Raw genomic sequence first — 24,327 nt, 5'->3', positions numbered from 1 at the left:
GTTACTGCAGATCCATTCATACCGTGGCTGACGTGGCTTCAAAGACAGCCTTCTATTTACATCAAATAAAATTCATTTAAAGGAGAGTTGAGAGGATTTATTGTTGTGGTGTAAGGAAATGCTCTATTTCAAAAACAAAGAGCAACAGTTCTAAGCAAAAGATGATACCAATGCCATAAAGGAGGAGCTCTATGACAAAGTTTTGTCCTCAATATATGAGAACTGCTTTTAAATATCTCTAAAAAAAATCATCAAATGGGAGGCCCACTCCTGTAAGGAGAGTATGCAAAGGGCCTCAGCTAGAAAAACAAATGGCTCATTTCCTGTTACTTTTCCATGTAGAGCACTGAGCTCGGTGTGACACCCAAACAACGAGGCAGTAATAGTTACTGTAACTATGTTTTAGAATAAGATCCGTGTGGAGCTGCCAGTAGCAACTATAATTGTTAATGTGGTCTCATGAGTCTGTTCATTTGTGTTGGCTAATTTCTTATTATTTTTAAATGACCGCAAAGGTCATCCCGAGCGCCGCCTCGTTTAAAAAAAAAAAAAAGTTCCATCAAGTCGGACATGAACACATCGAGTTACACCGGAAATACACAAGAGAGAAACCCTCTCCATAAAGCCACCAAACCTTTGTCATATTTGCGCATCACCGAGGGTTTATTTATTTATTTTGAGCCAACCACAGCTCGCATCCTGGTCACTGACTTGACGCGGAGGAGCGGAGCTCCAGACGCGCACTGAAACCAGATGTCACCACCAGCACATTTCCTCTGGCACCGAAGTATCTAACTGTCGTTTTTCCTTTTTTTAAAAAAAAATCTTCCTGGATTGGCATTGCCCCAAAATAGAATAAATTAAAAAAAAATCTTCTTTCCGTCTTTCATGTGAAGAATGGGCTGCGCAATATCAGGTCTCGCAGCAAAATCCGAGTTTGCAGAGAAGACTTCAGAGGATGCTGCTGCTGCCGCGTATCCCAGCGAGGACCAGATTCAGATGATTAAAGACTCGTGGAAAGTTATCCGGGACGATATAGCCAAAGTTGGGATTATTATGTTCGTCAGGTAGGACTTTTCTGATGTTTGGAGAATTTCAGGCAATTCAGAATCGAATAAAATACTAATTTAGTGAAGCGGTATGTAAGGATGGGGGGTGGTGTTATAATAAATTCTTTAGTTTTATGAAGTCACACTGAGTCCTTTAAGATATTGTATTGTACTGTATTAATGGGTTGCATCACTTTGTTGTTGCTTGTTACGCAGAAGAAGGAAAAAAAAGAAGTAAAAATGTCTATTAATTTCAGTCTGATCATCCAATCAGAGCTTAATGAAACGCTGTGACCTGCAGAGGAAGGGGTCTGTAAAGTATCTTGGTGAGCTACTGTGATGATGACATGCCTGAATTCTATCTCCATCACTCCCTCCCCCGTCTCCATGTCCCCCGGAAGCTTGAAACAGATCCCCCCCCCACCCACACACACACACACACACACCCGCGCACCTCCCTTCATATCACTCCAAATCACATCCTAATGTCATCACGTGATAGTAACAATAACATTATCAGAACTCCGGGTCTCCCATAGTACTATACAATTAAAGGCATTAGCCATCAGGCAAATTCATTTTAGCAATTAGGATGATAACTAGCTTCCGGGAAAACATCTTTAGCCCTTTGGCACTTGGCAGGGAAATGAGACAAATGAGAGGATATGGTGATGTAGACTGTCAGTCTTTAGAGTGAAGAGAGACTATTTGTGGCCAGAAGCCCAATGAAAGATGCCTGGAGTGAGTTAAAGCGATTGACCTTAAGTGTTGGCCTGAAAATACACGGGCCTCTCGTGGGCCAGGGACACCCCAGGGTACAAATGTCACCATGGCCTGCAACTCCTGATTGAACAGCAATGGTTACAATGAAACAACAAATGGGAATTGCCTGTTTGTCACTGGTGTTTTCACTTTACTCCTCAGCAAGTGAATTTTTATCTGTGAAATTTACCCAAAGTAAGGTGCATCAAAGGTGGAGTAGCATATCTGTGAACAACACAGAAATGAATGCAACGTCTGTGCAATGCCAATTAAAATTCCACTTGAGCCATTCAGAGTGCTACGTTGTCTGCATATGTTATGCATGCTTGCATGCACACTCCATGTCCACAAGAGATTAACAATGGAAGAAAATAACAAGCTGTCTATGTGTCGCCGGTGTGCTGACAGTCGTGAAATAAGAGCTTCAATTTCATCAGTGAAGCTGGCGAGCATCTCGGTATGAGTAGCGAGAAGGAAAGTGTCCCAGCTCTCTCATCGCGGATGAACTTTGCTACTGAAAAAAACAACAACACAAAAACAGTAACACTGTGCAAATATCACAGCATTGTTTCTTCAACTTTGTGCAGCTGAACTGAATGAAAAAGATACAATTACGTGCACGTTTCTCATGTGTGATGCTGTAGGTAATAAAGCGCATGGCGTACCCACATGTTGCTTAACTTGTCAGCTCTACGCATTCAGTTAAATGATAAAGACTAGAGAAACTGGAGGAAGAAACAGGGAGACATGATAGTAAGATGTGCTTTAACAGTACTTAAAAGCTCATACAAACATGCTGCTATGCATGCTTCCTCAGACCTCTGGGCATTTTGGTGAGCTTGTGTAAAGGCTAGAGAGCTATGGGTATGTTTTGCAGCATTCATTAGAGTCTCTGACACCTCTCCCAGCACCTCTAGCCATCTCTTTATCTTCCAAGGTTGTACATGTGCCCTTTTTTTTAAATCTCAGGTTTAAAAATGCAGGATTGCTTTCTTTCAAAGGGCCACAGGGAATAAAAGCAAAACAGCAAAACTGCCACACCCATCATCATTTTACATGTTATTATTTCCCATGAATCCTTAACCCAGAGTTAGAAATCAGCACCGTACATGTCCAAGTTGTCTGTGTAGCACTACAGGTAACAAATTTTCACAGTAAGCAGTGCTATTTGTGTTGTTAGCTAATAATTAAGAATTATTGTTGTTTCTCTGATAATATAATCAGCTCATAATTACTTCTGGTAATGCAGAGCTTTAACACGCTCTGAATAGTGTCTTCTTCAGAACAGGGCACATCAAACTTTACCTTAACCCACATTTTGTAGGTTTGCACAGGTATCAGCCACAATAAACACAATAAACAGTTTTTCTTTGATGAGTATCTGATATTACCTGATGTTTCATATCGGTGGAAATGTGATGCCTATCCTATCTCGTTAAGTTTTATGTGAATTAAAATCAACAGCTTCTCCCAGTCACCCTCTTTTTTTAAGCTTATATTTTCCTCCCCTGATTGTCTGACAACATTTCAGATGCCTGTCACAATGCTTTTCTTCCACGATGATGAAAACACAGAATTACCATAAGCCTTAGATCTCAGTGTGAGCACAACAGCACTCACATCCATGGGAGGCAGCTGTGTATTCTGGTAGCATGACTAATCACAGCTACCTCAGCTGGAGACTGAAAGGATCTCTGATTGGTTGGTAACATGCTTAAACATATCTGGTTAGAGAAACTGGCTTAGAGTTCAAGTCAGAAGACGCAAGCAAGGAGCAGTGGCTCATTTAATTGAGACTCTGAATCTGAGAGGGCGGCTCGCCCAGAGCCACGGGTGGAATTGAGTGTAAGGCCTAACAGGCTAACAAAGTCATGACCCCCGTGGCCTGTTTCTGATTGCAAATGTTGGCTGTGAAAACCGGAAGGCACTGACTATAAGCAGCACTAGAGTAAGATCCAAAAGGCACAATCAGATCTCTATTCAAAGTGTCTATTTTAGAGAATGACTCAAGGGTGAGAGAAAATCCTCTAATTGCGTCGCTGATGAGGTGAAATCAGCACAGCAAAAACAGGATAATAAATGTGTGACTGTCCATCTTAAAACTCTGGGGTTTATATCATCTTAACTCTGGGGGAGAGGTTTGTTTTGGTGTGGGAATGAATGTGACAGGCTGTTACACGAGTGGCTCTGAGAGGCTCACGGATGGCTGCTTGTACTTGTTGTCATGGCAAACAGGTTGTTTGAGACCCATCCTGAATGCAAGGACGTCTTTTTCCTCTTCCGAGATGTGGAGGACCTGGAGAGGTTGCGGACCAGCCGAGAACTCAGGGCGCACGGCTTGCGGTCAGTCACGGACTCTACATCCCAGCACGTCCACACACCAGCATCTCGAACAACACTGAAAAAACAGCAAATTAAACATAGCATACACACCAAAGGGGAAGACAATATCTTTCACGTAAACTCAAATTTACTGCTACTATATATATATATATATATATATATATATATATATATATATGGTTTTATTTTTATAGTACTAGTTCACAATCACAGATATCTCAAGGCATTTTATATTGTAAGCTAAAGACCCTAAAAATATAAGAAAATTTCAACAAACTCACAGTTCTTACTTGGTGATGGTGGGGAGGAAGAACACTCTTTTAACAGGAAGAGGTTGTCTGGCAGAACCAAACTGAGGGAGGAGCATCCATCTGTTGTGACAAAAACAATCTCTGCACCCTCTGACATGCATCAGTCCTTCTTTTGATTGTGTTATAAGATTAGGTCCATTTTGATAGCCCGTTTGTAGCATCTCAACCTAGCATAGATCTGCAGTTTACTCCACTATAGCTACTCCAGCTTGCCTTATTAAACATTTTTAAACAAACAAAGGGTCATGTTGCCTCCTCTAATCTGAAGTAGCTCAAGTTTCTGGTTGTTGTCCATGTGCTTCTTTAGCCTTCTTAGAACCATTGTTAGCTTTAGCCATCTTCTGCCAACAGATGACACACTCAACCTGAAGCAACAGGTTTTATTATTTCACTCTTTCATTGTTCAGTGTCTGATAACTATCCGGTCATTAAGTGATGACATGACGAATCCTACTTCCGGGTCTAAAGTAGTTAGTAGTAGTTAGTAGTAGTCTGCGTTTAATATGGCTTTTGTGTTGTTAACATGTTTAATGTTTTGTATTTTCTTCTATTTGATCTCAAAAAGCTCCTAAAACAGTCAGTGATCACTGTTGACCTCCCTCGGCTTTTATTACCGCTAATCATTTATTTAAGCTCAGTTTTTAAAACCTTAGGATGTAACTACAGCCCAGCCCATGCAGCAGTATATGAATGACTAACCTCGTATTGTGGATGGATTATCTCAGTTGTTCTCCTGGCTGAAGTTTGGTCCTTTTACAGCATCCTGCCATGCGATTACATTTGTTCCTGACCACCGAGAACACTCACGTTAACTTTTATCGAGTGGGAAAAAAGTTAGCTTGTTTATATTATGCTAACATAGCTGTGTCGCTAGCGGTCATGTAGCACATCATTATATACCAGCTAGCCCAACTTCAGTAACCCTACAAACGTCACTGCTGTTTAGTTTTCTGTCTTCATTTATGCTGGAAGTGATAGCAGAGCTGTACGTTTTAATTTGTTTCCAAAACCCCGCAGTCAGGACATGCTATATTGTATTTAGAAAGAAGCTAGCGAGCTAACTCCCTGCTAACTTCTAACTCCGTTAAATGTCATAAATTCCGTTTTCATGGATGCCTGGATGTTAAACTCAATTGTTACACCTGGTAGAGCAGAACGCTGATCATTTTATTAAAGATGAAAGACTTTAGACAGTTTTTAACTCTCAGTAATGCCACAGTGATCGTTTGATATATGGACCTGCAGCGGAGTTTAGGCCCAGACACGGCTAGTGACGTCAGACTGAACAATCGGATTGACAGGGATCCCTTTTGACCTAATTTTTTAAAGTACACACGCACACACACACACACAAATAAATATATATATATGTATATATATATATATATATATATATATATATATATAGATAGATAGATAGATAGATAACTATTATTGAGCAGCTACAGCATGGAGATCTTTTATGAAGCACTTCACATAAATTTGAAAGCACTCTTGAAAATACAGTCTGCAGAAATAACACTTTAGGTAATGTAGCTGAACTTGTGTTCTAGGTGAGCATTTTCAAATATAACAGTGGGATACAGCAGACTGGTAATGGTATGTGGGAAATCCCACAATAGATGACACTTATGTTATATAAAACACACCAAGTGGAAAAAAAATAGAAATCGACTGAATAGGAAATGATTCATTCATGCGGTAAAGGTTTCCGATTCCAAAAAAACAACCGCATGACTTTTCATAAATCAAATGATAAAACATCAGTGACGCGTGCATCCTTCTCTTAATATTGTTCAATCCATGTGTAGCAACAAATGGGCCTATTTCATAACTTGATTGTGCTTACCGCCTAAAAACAAATTATTTCTGTTTTTCACATATTAAAAAAAAAGCTCCCCAAAAATCTTCCAGATAGCCCCTAGGGGAAATATCCACTAGGGTCCAAGCACCCTGTGCTCTAATGGGTATTTAGGGCGGTGTGTGTGTGTGGGGGGGGGGGGGACACAAACTCAAATAAATGTCCATATTTCTTGAAGTGAAAGAAACACATCACCCACATGAGGTACATTCATGTGGCAACGATCGTTTTTAGACCACAAAAGAACTTTATCACAAGACTTATGTTCTAGAATAACAAGAACAGATGATTAAACCATGTTGTGCATATCACACACCATAACAATAAACCACAGGTTATCATATAATCAGAGTGTCACTCGGTGCTTTCCAGTCCAAAGCAGAAGGAGCTCATAACATCCATCACTGGCACTTGTCGCTGTTTCCCAGCGTGCATCGTGCCTCTCTGTGTTTTTCTACACATGAGGCCAAAACACCCAATTACTGCCTGAGGACCTGAAGGTGCAGAGGGTAGCGTGGGGCTGCTGCAGCCACGGCGCAGGCGGAATTCCAGCCTGAACCAGCAGCTCATAAATTCACCGCTACAGCCAAATGGCTCTTCAGGTGCACTTGTTGGGGATCGGCACCAATGTCCAGGTTGGGCTGCGAGACAGAACTAGGAGGGAGCTAAATCAGCTCTCATCCTTTGTTCCATCTTTGAGGCTATCAAACACATATTTTACAGCAAACAGACAGACTCACACAAACAAAGAAAACTGATACTGTGTTCTTTTATGTAGAGAGATATTTGTCTTCGGGGAGGGATAAAGTATTGTGAGAGGAGCTGGTTGGCTTTCAGCTCAGAGGAACTGATAGATGCACATCGATCTTATATATTCTCATTGGCATGAGAGTCTGCAGCCTTTCAGCACAGACGAGTGTCATCTACAGTGGATGCGCATCACCTGATAGTTGCTCCCTGCTAATTCACGACTGAATGGTGGATCGATAAAGCTGAGTGTGTTTTTCAATCTGTTGCAGGGTGATGTCTTTTATTGAAAAAAGTGTGGCTAGACTGGACCAGCTGGACAGACTGGAGGCTCTGGCTCTGGAGCTGGGGAAAAGCCATTATCATTACAACGCCCCGCCTAAGTACTACAGCGTAAGGCCCCCGATGATCCCCAACAGCTTTGAGCTGCTGTTTGTGTGTGATGCTGCTTTGTTTGGAGAGGCGTACACATATTTTTTAATTTGTGCTGATGGTGTAGCGCTTTATTAGCCATTATATAACGAGAGCCCTAAAGTCACAGCAGCCGAATTAGCTGACGCACATCCCCAATCTGCAAAAATGCTTTACCCACCCGCTCTTGCAAATAGCACATAACAATCCATGAGCACATTAGCATCTCACATTATTATTTTTATTTATTTATTTATTTTTTCCCAGTATGTCGGAGCAGAATTCATCTGCGCCGTGCAGCCCATCTTGAAGGAGAGGTGGACGGCCGAGCTGCAGGAGGCGTGGAAGGTAAGGAGCCTGTGACCTGTGAGTCTCTCCACCTCCCGTTCTGGTTAAATAACCTCGTGGAATAGATGTGATGGCTGCGACCATCACAGCAGCAACGCTGGTTCCTGCTCGACTCCCTTCCTTAATGCTCCGCGTTATATGTCAAGATGGAGACTAATGCAACACAAGTTTGGCTGATGGTAAAATCTACATCTCACTGAACCATGCAAGAGGGTGCTGAGCAAGTGGAAAGTGTTTGTGTCACGACGAGTTTTATCACTCTAAGACGTTTTTTTTTTAAATGAAAGATTGCTGACGCTGCCCAGAGAGAAACGTTTTAACAGCTGTAAAGAAAAATCCAAATGCTTAGATCTAAAGTATAATATCCACATAAAAACTGTGCATCCTTTTCCATTTTGACCCTCTCCTGCTCTCTAGTGGCTAATGCTGGTTTGTCACACGTCAGCAAAGTTTAAAGTTCATAATCTGCTAATACATTTGCAAAACGTCAGTCAAGTCCTACCTTAACATTTTCAGAGGAATGTTTTGTATTCTGTGTGTGTGTTTCTTAAGCCACTTAATACTAACCTATGAATCATTCAAGCACAAAAAAGAAGCTTAAATTGAGGGATTTGGGGAGTGTTATGTCCACACATAACAGGTAATTTAGCAATGAACTCATTTTAAATCGTATCTTTAGGCCCTTTGTTACTAGAAGCCTGTCAAATAAAACAAACGATTTGTTCCCATGTCTTTGTCTGAATTGGCAAAGCAAAACCTTTTTAAAAATGCCAAAGATAACACCAGTTTAAAGACATGAAATGTTTTCACCAACAAGGTGATTCTCAAAGACCTTTATCTCACAGTGCAGTAAGTTTGTGAAAGTGTGTATTAAATTACACACAGAAGAGGGAACTGCTAAAACCTGATGACAAAAGCTTCACACTTCAAGGGTCAGCATGTGTGTAATGCTTATTGTTTCTGATCCAGACCATGTTCCAGTTTGTGACCAGCCTCATGAACCAGGGATACCAGGAAGAGAGCGCCCGGCAGCGCCAGCTCGCGCTATCCCCGAAGGAAAGACCGGACAAGAGAAACACAGCGCTATGAGACAGCACTTCTTTTAAACGCCACACAGACTGTTATCACCAGTACAGCACAAAAATGCAGTTTGTAAATAGCGTATTAACCGTAATGTTTTCCGTCTTGCTCACGTTTGGTCCTTTAGTATTTCAACAGACAAAAACGAGCTGTGACTGTTTAGAAAGCACTTTATTTTTGAATTTAAATTCTGCTGCTGTCCTCTTGTATGAGAGCAGGACTCTGGTATCACGGTGGGACAAACACAAATGGGTGGAAACATTTTCTGGCTGCAGTCAAACATGCTTTGTGATTGTGATAAACAAAAAAAGGCATCTGAATTACAGCCAATACTCCTCTCTGTATTTATAACTCAAACATGCTTTCAGTAAATCTGCAGCTTTCAACATTTTCTGCACTATTGAACCAAATCATGACATCATTCAGACATTAGCTGAAGCTGTAATATACATATTGGTGTTAAAGTATTTAAGACAGCCAGTTTAACAGCTTGGTATTGGTATGTAAAAACAGTGACTAGAATATTAGTTGTGCCTCTAAAGACATAATAAAAAAATACAGTACATGACATTTGACCCCACCAGAAAAACAAAACAGGACATTTGGTTCTACGTGAAAACTCAAACTGACATTTAAATCCAATTTCATGAAAAAAGAAAAAAATGAAACTTCTAAAACCAGCTGAATTAGAATGAGCTAGCACAACTTTTATTTTTAGCTGGCAACATAACATAAATATGCTCTAACAATTAAATAGAGTGAAGGGCTGTTAATCATCGGGCTCCAGAGGCAGCAGAACTTTTGAGAATCTGGTCCCGAAGTAGAAATGGTGGAGATGATGAATGAGAAATCCTCAGTTTTCTGTTCCAAATGGCACTGGGCAGTCAGGGATGAGATGTTATCATGCAAACAATGGCATAATATCAAAGCAGTCCGTGAATCTGAGGCCTTGAATGAATGGGAGGAAAGCAGATTGGGGGCTGCAGATCACATGGAGCCCTCTCCCACTCCCCTCAGTGCGAACCAGTTTAGGTACCCAAGGTTGTCTTAGAGTCTCTTGCTCATTGGGTGGCTTTGGTTTTCTTGCTTTTGCTTTTCTTGTCTTTCTTCTTAAGTCCATCCATATGAGCTCTGAGGAGGTTAGAGTACGCCTGAAAATGAAAGAAGTACAAATGGTGGATTTATCAAAGAGGCAAAACTTTAAGAAAAATATGGTCGTTTCAGTCTTATATGGAGATCAAAAAAGATTTTAGATGAAAACTTGCTCAACCTACCATCTGAAATTTGATAACTTCTTTGGTGCTGACCTGAAATTATAAGTGAAAAATCAGGATTAACCAGCTGTGGGGACGGCAAAGCATCTCAAAATTTAAATCTTAAAGCAACTCACCACTGTGCTAATTTTCTTCTTGCCGTCAGTCGCTCTGAGGAGACATTTGTTGTCTGCAGGTTCAAAAGACTCCGCGTGGCCCTTTCTGGGCACCGGTTTGGTTCTCCCATCATCTGGAAGAATGGAAGACTCTTATTAAAACTGCATAAATATAAATAAATACATTTTGAAACATGGAAATTCACAGCTTGGTTGTTGCTTTTAGAAAAACCCACTTACACTTCTTTAATGTGATGACAACACTGCCTGATGTTCTGCATTTCTGGAAGAGCCGTGTCAGCTCTGTGAGAAACTGGACAACAGGAGGAGAAAGAAAAAAGATGTGAAATCAAGCTAACAGTCATGCAAAGTAGTTTAAGCATGGTCAGCAAGATTATGTAAAAACTACACCGCCGAATTTCATGAAACTTGGTGAGAAGGTGAAGCATTGGTGGAGGAAGAATTAGTTTAAATTCGGTGTGGATCCAGATTATTTTATTTAAAAGTACCGATTAGAGAATTGGCCTCGATAGATGATACAGACTGCCTTACTAGTAATATTTTATGAAACCGTTAATCCTAATCGTAACAATAAGATTTTTATTACTTATTTTCACTATTGCTAATCTTACGCTAATACATAAAAGGAGACGAGAGGACAAGACATTTCAAGCATTTAATGCTACTGCACTGCTCCACAAAACTGCAACAGTTTAGCTAAGTGTAATCCAATTTAACAAGTGGCAGCTGGAGATAATGTTAACAACACCTGGCTGAGAACCTACTGATTTCGGTTAGCTCCGTTTTGACCTGAACAATCAAATTATGCCAGAAAGTACAACTTTAAAGTCTAAGACCAGTCTTAGCTTCAGAGCTAACTGCTAATCTCAATCTGCCTACTGGCGTGTCTAACATTGTGGCTATTAGCAAGCTAGCTTTACGACAGCTAAAGAATACAATGTCTGCTTCTATCGCATAGTCAACAACAGGCCGAGTTATTAACGAGGTATATTTGCTCTTACCGAATCATTTTCCAGCAGCACCATGTCTCTGACTTCAGTTGTGGTGTTAACTCACTAACCGCAAGATAACTGCTGTGAAGCACACGTAGCCTACTGCACAAGCCGAAGCCCCGCCCTGCGACCTCATGACCTGTGCGCGATAGCTTTACCTCACACTGCCGCCTACTGTTCGGGAGGGCAAAAACAAGCAATGACACACTTGTTTTGTAAGAAGTTTTAAAGCAGGGCTGCCCAATCCCAGTCCTCGAGAGCTACCGTCCTGCAGCTTTTAGATGCATCCCTACTCCAACACAGCTGAATCAAATGAATGGCTTGTTATCAGGCCTTTGCCAAACACGATGGCATGCTGAAGAGGTAATCAAACCATTTGATTCAGCTGTGTTGGAGTAGGGATGCATCTAAAAGCTGCAGGACGGTAGCTCTCGAGGACTGGGATTGGGCACCCCTGTTTTAAAGGAAACATTTGTACATTAATATCCATATCAGCTGATAAATGGTAAATGACCTGTATAAGCGCTTTGGGGTCCTTAGGGACTAGTAAAGCGCTGTATTTATATAGCGCTTTACTAGTCCCTAAGGACCCCAAAGCACTTTACATATCCAGTCATCCACCCATTCACACACTGGTGATGGCAGCTACGTTGTAGCCACAGCCACCCTGGGGCGCACTGACAGAGGCGAGGCTGCCGGACACTGGCGCCATCGGGCCCTCTGACCACCACCAGTAGGCAACAGGTGAAGTGTCTCGCCCAAGGACACAACGACCGAGACTGTCCAAGCCGGGGCTCGAACCGGCAACCTTCCGATTACAAGGCGAACTCCCAACTCTTGAGCCACGATCGCCCGATACAGATACAGAGGTAGTGTGTGACATTGTTCTCTCAACTATAGCTAGCCTGCAAAACAAATGACTATGTTTGTTGTACAGAGGTCACTGAAAGAAGAAGAGAGAAAAAGCTCACCCAAAACACCAATCTTACTTTACATATTTCTGAATGATCAGGCTCTATCATATTTTAAGACCTCACAGTCGCATATGATCCCAATAGACCACTGCCTTCTCAGACTCCAGGCTTACTTGTGTTTTTCTCGGGTTTCCAAAAGCAAATTGCAAAGAAGAGCTTTCAGCTGTCAGGATGTTGTGCTGTTGGGAAACCTTAGTTTGGATTCAGGAGACAGGAACACTCTCTTTTTTATGATTAGGCTTAACACCAACTTTTAATGACTTTTACAGTTAGAGTTGGATCAGGTGTCCCTCACTTATGTTGTTATAGACTCAGGCAACTGGGGACCTCCCCAAGATAGCCTTGGCATTCTCCCCACCATACTTTGTTTTTTGTTTGTCTATCTATGCTCTCTTTCTTCTCTTCTCTTTCCCTTGAATCCCCAACAGGTCACTGTAGATGACGGTGTCTTCCTGAACCTGGCTAACTGACAAAGGTGTCTTCTTGTTAAAGGGGAGTTCCTCCTCCCCACTTTTCCCAAAAGCTCTTCATGGTGCATCGTCTGATTGTTTGAGTTTTCTCTCTAATCTATGGTGTCCTTACCTTACACTATGGTTCACGAAGTTAAAGCATCTCAAAGCGACTGTTGTGAACTGACACTATAAAAAAAGTCTAAAGATCAGATTCTTTTTCTTCCCACCATATCTTTATTACACTGTTCTTTATGCAAAACAGATCCACAGTCCAAGCGGTACCCCACAGGAAGCTGCTGTATAGTGTGAGATCTCACCCCATCTGACAGCATCTCCAACACTTGGGTGGAAACATATACAAAGACCAACACAAACAAAAGTACAAAAATCTACCAACAAACTGAACAATTGCAGACACAAACAAACAGAGGACATCCATGCAACATATCAGAAACAAAGATGAGGTTCTTATTGCACAGCTGCAGCTTCCACTGCCCTTGCCTGTAACTCCAGGATTGTGCTGGCGCATTCAACCAATATTCCTGTGCTGGCAAAAGTTGGTGGATTTCTCAGCCTTTCTTTGATGACTTTCCCCATCAAACCTGCGCTTATCTGATCAGACCAGCAGGTGTAAGCATGGCCTTGTAGTGCTGTGCTGGTCAGTGTTACTTAGATACTGCAGCCACAGGTACACAAAAGTCTCATGCATGTTTACATATTTAAACATGACATTAAAATGCACTCAATGGTTGATATTCATTAATCATGCTTTAAAACAATCAGCTCAGCAGTGAATGATCACACTGCGCCTGAAAGAACATTGTAAATCTGACTGCACATGTACTAAAACATGTTCAGTCAGAACTGTAGCATGACACATTTAGTAGGTTAATTAACATATGTGACAGTTGTATTAAAAATATCGTTCCTGACAAAAAGGTCATAAAAACAGCAGAATACTGTGTCCCAACTGGGATTTGAATGTCATGAAATGCACTTAAGATTCATAAAAGAGCTTCAGTCATCTCGATAGTGAACAGTCTGGGTGGTGTCCCAGGTCATCGAGGAGCACAGCAAACTCTGAATACCAGTCTCTGTTAAATACTGCCTTGAGCTGACTGTACAGGGTCGTATTCTTCATTTCAGGTTGAGATGCATGCTGGGACACCACCAGGCCCACTCCAGCGGTGGTAAGAAAGTAGTCTCCTGACCAGTTAGAGGTACCTGGGTAGCAGCAGAGCATAAACCTGGTCAGAGATTCCATCAACTTACTTAGAGCAACGACACATTTGTAGAATAACTGTGTTTCTCACCGATATAAGCTACTTTATCAGTCACCATGTATTTGTTGTGGTTGACTCTGGAAAATGGAATATCGGACTGGTTTGCCACTGGGACGATGTAGAGTTTCTGAAAAAAGAAAGGAGCGTAAACACAATTTTTTTTTAAAATAGTGGCAATCATCTTCAGGAGTTTCATGTATCCCATGTTGCGTCTTACTATCTGGATGCTGATATGCTGCTGAGGAGAGTCGAGTGAGGCTAGAGACTGAAGAAAAGGCAACATGTCTGGATCAGAATCCCGCCCGCAGCTGATCAGCATCCTGATTTGCACTTTCCTCTCGAACGCGGCCGTCTTGATGGCATCCTCGATGACCGGCCAGTATCTGCTGAGTGAAAGCCGAGGATTTCAGAGTGAGGAAAACAGAGGAAAACGATGTGGATCATTAATGTGGAGTATTTTCTGTAAAGGGTTAAGTTAACCTCCGAGGCCTGTCAAAGCGCGTGGTGGGGAAGTACTCCATGACAGCTACATCAACATAGTGTTGAGCCCCATAGATGATGGAGAGAATAGCATCCAGGTCCTGAGTCCTCGATGGAGGACAGAAGGATGGAGGAGAAGCCTGGAGTGAAACACAAGAAATCAACAGGAGCACTTGATTCATAACCACAGGTTTTAAGTATGTTTTTGTAGACATAGCTGCAGAGTACAACCCTTTCTCTATTAATGATAAAGAAAACCTAACAGTATCCTTTAAAAAGGAACTGAAACCTAATGAACTTACTGCCACATACAGCCGGGTGGAGATGTTATTCTCTTTCACCAGCAGGGGGTGTTGTTTGTTGATGTCTGTGTTATAGTTTGCAGGCCAAGGCTGTGGCAAGGAGCTGTTGGGTTGACCCATCACCCAGTAGGACTGGAAGATTTTACGAAGGTCCTTCGCAAGACTGGAGCAGTTGTAGATCACAACTCCTAGTTCCTTCACCTGCAGTTAAAAGTAACTCTTTAAATTGTTTAGCAGCGTTTCTAAAGGTTCAAAATAGCAAAGTACCTTTGATTGTCTAATGTGAGCGTTCACCTGTGTTAAAGCCCTCCAGTCCATGTTGGCGCTTCCAATAAACACGTGTTTCCTATCGACAATCCAGAACTTGCTGTGAAGAACGCCGTTTGCAAGGCGGCCAAAGTCCACCTTTCTCACATGAACTCCTGCAGGCAGGAAGAAAAAGACAAGGGTCAAGGTCAAGCTGGTGCAAAGAGTTGGTGGCCTACAAGACTTTGTTGAAGAGAAAGCAAACCTTTTTGTTTTAAGATCTGTAAATCGGTGGAGTTTGTTCTGACGGTGGGAACACTCGTTATCACTCGGACAGTCACATTCCTCGAAGGAAGCTCTTCAAGCTCTTTCAGGATGTTCCTTCCCTGCCAAGGACACAATGAAAACATTAGAAGAAAAAAGTTTGTAGGGATGTTTTAATGAGGAACACAACTATCCACTGCAGCTGGTAACTCACGGGCATATCAGAGGAAGAGTTGACACTGATGTCTTCCCCAGTTAACGTCCAGTAGAAAGAGACCACATCCACTTCGTTTGTTGCCACTGAGATGAGATTGTTCCAGACTTGTTCAAGAGGGATCCCAAATGTTACGTTGCCTTTGTATTTCATATGTTCGGGAATGCTCTCCACAAGGGCCATGCTGCAGGATTTTAAAAAAAAGACATCTGCTCAGGGAATTCTTTGGAAGTTGAAGTGGAAAAAATTGAAAAAAGTAACTTTTAATCTTTAAGTCTACAGATGTGGAGTTGTAGACTCATCCAAAGCTTTAACTGACATCTATGAGGTGCTTTTACCCCTTTTAAGGGGTATTACAGCTTCCCTTTAACCTCTATATCCTTAAAAACAGTCAAAGTTGATGTTTTGTAGAGTCAAAATATTACTGCAAATGAACTTAAAACAAACACTTGCTTCTACTAGCAAAATGATTTTGAGGGTTACCAGGAGAAAGGCTCTTTTCTCCAAAAATATCTCGATGGCTTAGGTTTGCAAAGTTGCATCTGAACAGACAACAAGAGTTTTGGAACAATTTCCTTTGGACAGACTAGAGCAAAGTGGAGATGTTTGCCGAAAACCAAACACAGCACAGCAGCACAAACACCTCATATCAACTATCAACCGCGGGGGAGGACAGGTGATGGTTTGGGCTTGTTTTGCAGACCTGCACCTTGGTGGCATCGAGTCAAAAGAATCCAGATGCTGAAATGGCACAAAGTCCAGACCTCAACCTGACTGAAATGCTATGGGGGGCTTTAAGAGAGGTGTGCAAAAATGAATGCCAGCAAACCTCAATGAAGCAAAACAAAGGAGTTAATCAAAAACAATGTGAAAGACAGTCACACAAAAAATGATTACATCAAGTACTTCTATGCATTTTTTTGAACGTTTTACCAACTTTCTACAAACCTTAAAAGAAACCTGACGTTTGATGGCAACATCCCCTGAGAATAAGTGACTTCACCTGGTTAGCTAGTCACATAGCTTCACAGCCTTTATTGTAACAAAGAACTTCCTTTTCTTTGTGGCAGCTTCAGTGACATTCCAGTGAAGCAGCTTTTACCTTTGTGGGCATAAAACCGCGGTAAAGTGAGCCGTCATTTGTGAGCCGCGGTCAAGCCAGCCGCCTCCTATCCGCCGCATAAATTTCCTTGCGCTTTTACACCAGTCTTTACGGTAGCGCCTTTTCGCTTTATATCCCACGCGCACGCGAGCACACAAATTACAATGGAACAGCCCAATACAGTCAATACAATTATGGAAATTTCAGAAATTCATTAAAAATCATCCTGAATAGTTGAGGTCCAACTTTCAACAGATTCCTTCTCTGGGACACCTACTGTACCTGTGTGCCAAGTTCCATCCAGATTTACTGTAAAATTCCTCAGAAAATAAAGGAAACTTATATTCAATCTAATACAGCCAATACACTACAATTATGTCAATTTTCAAAAATTGATTAAAAATCATCCTGAGTACACTCTAAGAAATGAAACATGGGGTTTTTAAAAATTAATTCTTAGTTTTATGTTCAATATACTTAAAATTGTTAATCTTATGGGTGTAATTAATATTTTTAAATTTGATTTAATTAATTCTATACCGTTTTAATGTTAAATAATATTGATATTTCCAATTTATTGAACACATTTAATTAAATCCAAAGAGCCCTTTCCACATCCTTTCTGAGCATGCGCAGAGAATGAAAAAAATCTTCGCGCATACGCATTGACCTTCTTCACCTACCCCACAGTGTGCTTTGGCCACGTGTCTGGAAAGAGGGATTAATCACGATTCATCCTTGGAGTTAAGGTAATTTCTTCCTATTTTTAATAGAATATAATTTAACTAGTACTTTGTGATAATATATGGCGTATATTTTTCCGGTAAATATGTGGGCAGTATGTGTTCTGTAGGTTGTAGCATTTTGCTAGCATTGGAAACATTCATTTGCATATTCGATATTACTGCACATCTGAATATTGTCCCATCTGCGTTTAAAATTTCATTCGAACTCCGAATAGCACACTTATTTTATTTGTTTTATTGCACTATCAAGTTAGGAGAACGTTAGCCCGAACAAGAATTGGGATACATGTGCAGTGATTGTTGAGGACTCGTCTGTTTCACTGAAGAGAACCGCTAGCTGCGTAGTTTGCATATCTTCGCGCATCAAGTCTCAAAGAGACCTCTGAAGGTGACCCCCACTTGCCCCCAAAATTAAGTATACTGGGTGGTTAGTGCTCCGTTTGTTTGCTACGGTGTCAAAGATATTGCACTTTTATTTAATAGGTCATTGAGAGTTGAAGAGCCCCCTCCCAGCAAAACGACAACAGCCAAAAATAGGCCAAAAAATGCCAAAAAATGCTCTGCTTGGTTAGTGCTTGTTTAGTGCTTGGTTAGTGCTTGTTTGTGCCGTTAAAATTAACATTTGTGCTGCTAAGGTTAACCAGGTACTAATGTTTTACTTTTTCGCGGTGACGTCAAGGGCGTCAAGCACGCGCCCCGTGCTTACGGGCGCGAGTGAGCGTCCGGGTGATGTAGGCGTCATAGAAAACGCTCGCTCGCGCCCGAGCATTTTGTGGCATGTTTTGACCTATTTTGGGCCATTTTCGTGTTGCTGGGGGGGGGGGGGATGAACTCTGAATGACCTATTAAATAAAAGTGTAATATCTTTGACACCTAGCGATACAAACGATGATTTTACCAGCACAAACCGACAAACGGAGCACTAACCACCCAGTATACTTGATTTCATTTTTGGGGACAAGTGGGGGTCACCTTCAAAGGGTCACGTTCACAGACTGGGCTGCTCCGGTATATAATGGTAAACGTGCTCACAGGAACAGATTTATGAAATGAGTAATAGAAATTTTGGAGCATTTGAAATTTAACTTGTATTATTAATACATTTTAAAAGAAACAGGATTGTTCTTAAGTTTAGACCATCTCTGTGCTACCCCTTTGCATGTGTCTCACTGTACACGATTCATTTTTTCTGGTTTTCTTTTTCTCTCAGGTTGCTGGTTGTGGAATTTGGAGCTGCGGAGATTTGAGCTGTGCTCCAAAAGTGCATGTTGAAGGTACCTAATGCTTTCATATTATTTACTTTTTCCTTAATACGCAATTTTACATTTTGAATTCTCTTATTTGGTCTTTTAGGTTATCACCACAGTTCCACTGCTGTCCACATTCATGAGCAGTCTTGACCAGTACTCTGACCAGTTGATGAAGATTCTACGAAAAAAAGGAGGGGAAACAGCGCGGCGGATCACAGCAGCATTGTCTACAATTCACAGGTATTCTGTCTTGTTATAATGTTCTGTAACTAATAGATTAGTTGCAGGTTGATCTCAGGTCTGGTTATTAACCTGTATTTTTAACTTTCTTGGGTCATTTTATGCTTGTTCTCTCCTGCGTTATACTTCTCATCTCGCTTTTGGCTTATATTCTGGACTTGGTCCTGACACAAAGCAGAACTAAGTAACTCATGCCCCTAGAGGCCATAAGTGCCGCTGCTGGCATTGTAGCTTTTTTCTTTTCTTTTTTTTGTTACTCATTAATTGTCCAAAGGAATAATTAGCTACACTGAGAAAAGACAAAGGCAGACAACATTTCACATTTCGCCACAACTCAGTGACACAATAGATAATTTTTTTTCACTCAAACTTGGTATAAATACTGCAAATGTGGTGGTAGCCCGCATACCTCATATTAACGTGACAGTGTGTAGTTTTTGTCATTAATTTTTGGAAATCTCTATCAAAATGTTTTTGATTCCTTTGAACAGCACTCCTATGCAACAACACTTTTCGGGTGGTACACCACGCTAAAGCTGCATTTTCCGCGACCCAATGTATCGCAATCAGTGTAATTGGACTCATAACTTATAATCTTTATGGGAATGAATTGGTAAGCTTCTCATTCTCTAACACAAAATACTACTTGCTTGCAAAAAGCATGTTTAAAATTACTTAGAAACAATTATGAATTGGTTAAACAACAATAAAAATTGACTTAAGTTCTGTGGGGGTCTCTAAAAACTTCAAAAAAGTAATTGCCATGCATGTGTTGTTTTGTTTAGAGTTCCCGAATCGAAGTGAAGCGTGAATGCATCCTTAAAGCTGTGATTATATACCTGAATGAGAACCCTGAAAATCTCATCAGTAAGTTTATTTTTAAAGGGATATTCCACCCCTCAGTAAAATTTTGACTGTCATAATTCCCAGAGTTTTGTAAGTTGAAAAATGTATTTTCTAAACAAGCCCAGGCATTCTCCTGATCTGGCAGCAATCAGTTTTCTTTAAATTAGCTTACAACAATAAAGTGCATGGGAAATACTAGGATTTTGTTTCCATTCACTTACATTGTTTTATGCAAAACTAAAGAAAATGACCCTGGTCAGCAGAATATTGATAATATTATTAATGTATACTCCTTCTGCCCTCTGTCCATGTTTCATGTATCTTCTTCTTGGTCTTTATTTGGTGATAGTCTTAAATCCACATTTTTCTTTGGTCTGTTCTCCTCAGTCTCATTCAGGGATCTGTGTAATTAGGATAGTGTGGACCATTTGAACTAAAATGGAGTGAATAGATAGATGATGCAATGACCAAAATACAACAGATTTAAAATATATCTGTCCTTTTCAGGATTTCAACGTGATGGAAGCTGAAGAGCTTGAGAGGATGGATTTGGCGTGTTTATAAAATAATCCATGAAGGAGCACAGCCTGATGACTCCCTTGAAGATGTTGGCATCATTATCGAGAGATGCACCGTCTTGCAGGATCTTCACGATGTGGCGAGCGGGTGTGCACTTTTGTTTGGGCTAATTTACTGCCTCAATCTGAGTTACCCAAAGCCACGTCGCTACACATTTGAGTTCTTCCAGAAGGTGCTCATGGGACTGGAAGACAAAAAACTGTCTAACAAAATACAAGTGCTGAAGAACAAACTCTGCCAAAAGGAGACGCAATGACTCTTCTAGATCGAAATGTCTCCGAAAATAAGTGCTCTGTTTCACTGTTTAAAAGTTCATAAATATATATATATGTTGATCTTTGTTTGTAAATATTTTGTCATAGCTTTAATATTTAAGAGATTTACCGAATGCTTTTTTTCTTTTGATTGTGGAAAAGAAAACATAATTCAGAAACTGAGTTTTTTGAACTGGGGACAAAATTACGCAGATGGATATATTTCCTTGTTTCACAACATTTTCTTCAGTTTGAGTTGCTGTGGTAATTCTGCAGACTGTAGCCATTACAGACCTACAACTGTAGATCCTGAAATCATCCTACTCCTCACTACACTGTCACTTAGTTGAAACTGGAAAGTTGTTTCAGATGTTTACATTTTATTTTACACACTTCATTTAATGTTGCATTATGCAGTGTTGTTTCCCTGTTTAAGCTTTGCCTCGTTGAAGGCTTTTGTTCAAGTTGTTAAAGCAACACAATTTTTTTTTGTATTTACACTTCATATTAGTTCGTGTACCAGGTTTCCATTGTAGGTCAAGGATCTTGAGTGTTATAAATGTTAAAGTGTATGTGCAAACAAATGTGAAAAGGTTCTAAGGTTGTCACCTGTACTCAAGTTAAGTGCTGGATTTTTGGTCTTAGTATTTAATTAAGAATATTTTGAGATTTGCTATATGCATTTTTTTTTATTGTAAAATTTATTATATAATAGAAAACTTATAATTCTGAATCAGATTTTTGTAACTGGGGACTAAATCGTTTTTACCTTTTTGTGTCACTTAAATATTTTCTGTAATTGCATTATACAGTGATTTTTAAGTTGCTGTGGTAAATCTGCAGATCTGACTATAATCACAAGTTGTATTGAATTTGACATCTTATGGCACACTACAATGTCACTTTGTTGAAACTCGGAAAGTTGTTTCCAGTGTTTAAATTTTGGTCATGCCCTTTAAGCATTTAATATTGCCTTATGCAGTGTTGTTCCCTGTAGAAGCTTTGCCTTGTTAAGGCTCACCGTAAATAAAGTTGTTGATGCAGCACCCTTTTTTTGCATTTACACTTTATGTAAGCTTTGGTGTAAGAGTTTTCTATTGAAGTGCAAGGATCTTGAATGTTATAAATGGTAACCTGTGAGCAAGTGTAAAAAGGTTTTTGAGTTGTCACCTGTACTCTGTAGTTAAGTGTTAGACCTTTGCTGAAGACCTCTGAAAGGTCCAAACACCTAATTACAATGTATAGATGACAACTCAGGAACCTTTCTAGACTTGTTTTGTTGATACCTAAACATTTAGCATATAGATGAAACTATTAATTAAATCATAATTAATCAAATTAATTAGGTCCAAAACGCAATCTAAATGGTGCCATTAAATTCAAATTCATATTGTCAATTGAACCTAAAGCAATACAGTTAATAAAATGAACAAAGTGTTTAAATTCTATTTAATGGTGTTAAATAGTAACAATGAAAGGAAAGCTGTTGCTTTTATAGAACAATTTCACTTCTGATATACATCGCCATTGAAATTGCAGATAACCATATTGATTTATGTTTAATTGACCAGGTTTTGTGAAAAAAAATATTTTTCAATTTGTTTCAGTTTTTAAAAATATGTTCTTAAAGATTACCGCAAGGTTTAGAATGGAATATGTTTTACTTACTATACAGCGGATGAGATGATGTAATTTAAAAGCAGTTAGGGGAGAATTAGAAGAACGTAACAAAGTATCGCCAAATTAAAAGTACTAACTAATAACAGCAAAAACAAGAATTACATACACTGATCAATAGTAATCTTAATCAACAAATACCAAAACTAATGCAAAAAGGGTTGGGTCACAAACCCAAACTGCGAGAATCACATTATTTTCTAAACTTAGTGTAATTTTTTAGAAAAGGTATTAAAATGAAAAAGAATGCAATACAAAATCTAAACGAACAAGCTCTATTTACATTTCTGAAATACATAACCTACATATGTACAGAAAAATCAGAATCGGAGAAGCTTTATTAATTTGACGGTGAAATTGAATACAAGTTTCCTGTAATTTCTGTGGAATATTACAGTGAATCTGGCTGAAACTTGGCACACAGGTACAGTAGGTGTCCAGAGAAGGAATCTGTTGAAAGTTGGACATCAACTACTATGGATGATTTTTAATGAATTTCTGAAATTTCCATAATTGTAGTGTATTGGCTGTATTGAATTGCATATAAATGTCCTTTATTTTCTGAGGAATTTTACAGTAAATCTGGATGGAACTTGGCACACGGGTACAGTAGGTGTCCCAGAGGAGGGATGTGTTGAAAGTTGGACCTCAACTATTCAGGATGATTTTTAATGAATTTTTGAAATAAACATGATTGTAGTGTATTGACTGTATTGCACTGAATATGAGTTTACTGTGATTTCTGAGTAATATTACAGTAAATCTGGGTAAAAACTGGCCCAGAGGTAAAGTAGGTGTCCGAGAAGAGGATTGTGTTGAAAGCTTGGCATCAACTTTTAAGAATGATTTTTTGAATATGCAACCAGACTGTCACGATGGCTGTATTGGGCTGTTCCATTGTAATTTGTGTGTGCGCGCGCGCGGGTCTAGGCTTTCAATCAGGATATAAAGCGAAAAGGCGCTACCGTAAAGACTGGTGTAAAAGCGCAAGGAAATTTATGCGGCGGATAGGAGGCGGCTGGCTTGACCGCGGCTCACAAATGACGGCTCACTTTACCGCGGTGGAATAAAATAGTCTGCAGGTGATACAAGATCGCAGTCTGTCCTATTTTATTTTCCACATCTAAAATTAGGTTACAGTCAAATTCCAGTGAAGTGTCTGTGCTGCAGTGTTTAACTTTGCAAGCTAGAGCCAATCAAACCGTGGGTCAGGCTGATAAGGAATAACGTCCAGTCCCACATAAAGAGGAACACCTGGCCACTCAGCCTCCTCCTCCTTATATTTATTACACATAAAGAGGAAACTGTGGTAGATTTTGCGCGTTAAAAAAATAATCAGAGAATGAGGCCAAATAAAGTTTAAAAACGCACCACTTTACAAACACGGCGAAATCACGACTTGATTCCGAAACAGTGAGCAAATGTGGACATGTTTCTTCAAGCCGTGCAGCAGATAGTTAAGAAGATCGTGATGTAATTACTGGATTATTACCTGCACTGATCAGTAGAGAAATTGCTCCAGCCGTCGTCACCTGGGAGTATCTCGTGGTTTTTGGGAGGTGGAGGTCTCTCCAGCACGATGATGGCGAGCAAAACTCCCAAAATAGTCAGACATGCCACAATCGCAAGTAGCTTCACGCAGCTGGTCTAAGAAGGTGAGGTTTGAGAGGAAGAGAGCTTTAAGAGTAAGAAAGGTCACAGTTTGCTTTTTAATGTTTGATGCTGCCCTACCCTTTTGTTTGAATCGTTACTGTCATCAAGGCTGCTATACGAGGAGGTCATTTTCCCCTTTCAAGTGCTGTTAGAGACCAAAAGCAGGAAGTTACCGTGTCGGACAGAAGATAAACAAATTAGAGAGCTCACATCTGTGATAAGAACCAAATCATCTTCATTTCTGCAATTATTCCAGATGGTTTTCATTTTGGAATTGGATTCATTTTTAAAGTAATGAAAAGAAACTTACAGATTGAACTCTTTAAAAGTTTCTTCTAAGCCAACTTGATTGTTTTCTTCCTCCAAACTTCCCCCCAAATATGAGCAGAAGTGAATTCTGATGCTGAATATATCACAACATAGTTCCCATTTTCAGTTTCGTTTCAGGTTTTTTGGGTAGTTCTGTAGCAT

The 24,327-nt window shown here is 40.2% G+C and overlaps 3 protein-coding genes and 1 long non-coding RNA gene across 9 annotated transcripts; 2 read left to right on the top strand and 2 right to left on the bottom strand.

The window, feature by feature from the left end:
• The first annotated feature begins 266 nt into the window (after positions 1 to 266).
• Positions 267 to 9,470, top strand: xgb (x globin). Its single transcript, XM_026152524.2, has 5 exons — positions 267 to 1,067; positions 4,047 to 4,154; positions 7,346 to 7,466; positions 7,752 to 7,832; positions 8,802 to 9,470. Exons 1-5 carry the CDS (start codon positions 898 to 900, stop codon positions 8,919 to 8,921), a joined length of 600 nt encoding a protein of 199 aa, XP_026008309.1. The 5' UTR covers positions 267 to 897; the 3' UTR covers positions 8,922 to 9,470.
• On the bottom strand, positions 9,065 to 11,588 carry srp14 (signal recognition particle 14). Its single transcript, XM_026152525.2, has 5 exons — positions 11,304 to 11,588; positions 10,522 to 10,594; positions 10,303 to 10,415; positions 10,187 to 10,219; positions 9,065 to 10,063 (listed from the first exon to the last, which is right to left on the bottom strand). The coding sequence occupies exons 1-5, from the start codon at positions 11,325 to 11,327 to the stop codon at positions 9,974 to 9,976; spliced, it is 333 nt and encodes a 110-aa protein (XP_026008310.1). The 5' UTR covers positions 11,328 to 11,588; the 3' UTR covers positions 9,065 to 9,973.
• Positions 11,589 to 12,931: 1,343 nt separating this feature from the next.
• pld4 (phospholipase D family member 4) lies at positions 12,932 to 24,327 on the bottom strand. Of its 5 annotated transcripts, none has more exons than XM_080294228.1 (11): positions 24,167 to 24,327; positions 23,935 to 24,001; positions 23,696 to 23,845; positions 15,510 to 15,693; positions 15,297 to 15,417; positions 15,080 to 15,207; positions 14,786 to 14,986; positions 14,484 to 14,623; positions 14,221 to 14,389; positions 14,034 to 14,130; positions 12,932 to 13,944 (listed from the first exon to the last, which is right to left on the bottom strand). In XM_080294228.1, exons 2-11 carry the CDS (start codon positions 23,958 to 23,960, stop codon positions 13,742 to 13,744), a joined length of 1,419 nt encoding a protein of 472 aa, XP_080150354.1. In that variant the 5' UTR covers positions 23,961 to 24,001; positions 24,167 to 24,327; the 3' UTR covers positions 12,932 to 13,741. The 5 variants fall into 5 exon arrangements, with proteins under 5 accessions (XP_080150354.1, XP_026008305.1, XP_026008306.1 ...); XM_026152520.2 differs by having other exon boundaries at positions 23,696 to 23,850; positions 24,167 to 24,325; XM_026152521.2 differs by having other exon boundaries at positions 14,221 to 14,386; positions 23,696 to 23,850; positions 24,167 to 24,321.
• LOC113012375 (uncharacterized) lies at positions 18,237 to 21,572 on the top strand. 2 transcript variants are annotated; one of them, XR_013903939.1, is made up of 3 exons: positions 18,237 to 18,631; positions 18,711 to 19,714; positions 20,201 to 21,572. It is a non-coding gene; the product is annotated as an uncharacterized LOC113012375 (long non-coding RNA). The 2 variants fall into 2 exon arrangements; XR_013903938.1 differs by having other exon boundaries at positions 18,237 to 19,714.

Source organism: Astatotilapia calliptera, chromosome 19, assembly GCF_964374335.1.
Source record: "Astatotilapia calliptera chromosome 19, fAstCal68.1, whole genome shotgun sequence".
Taxonomy (NCBI): Eukaryota; Metazoa; Chordata; class Actinopteri; order Cichliformes; family Cichlidae; genus Astatotilapia; species Astatotilapia calliptera.
Note: the sequence above shows the minus strand (reverse complement) of the source record. Positions and strands in the feature narration are given on the sequence as shown.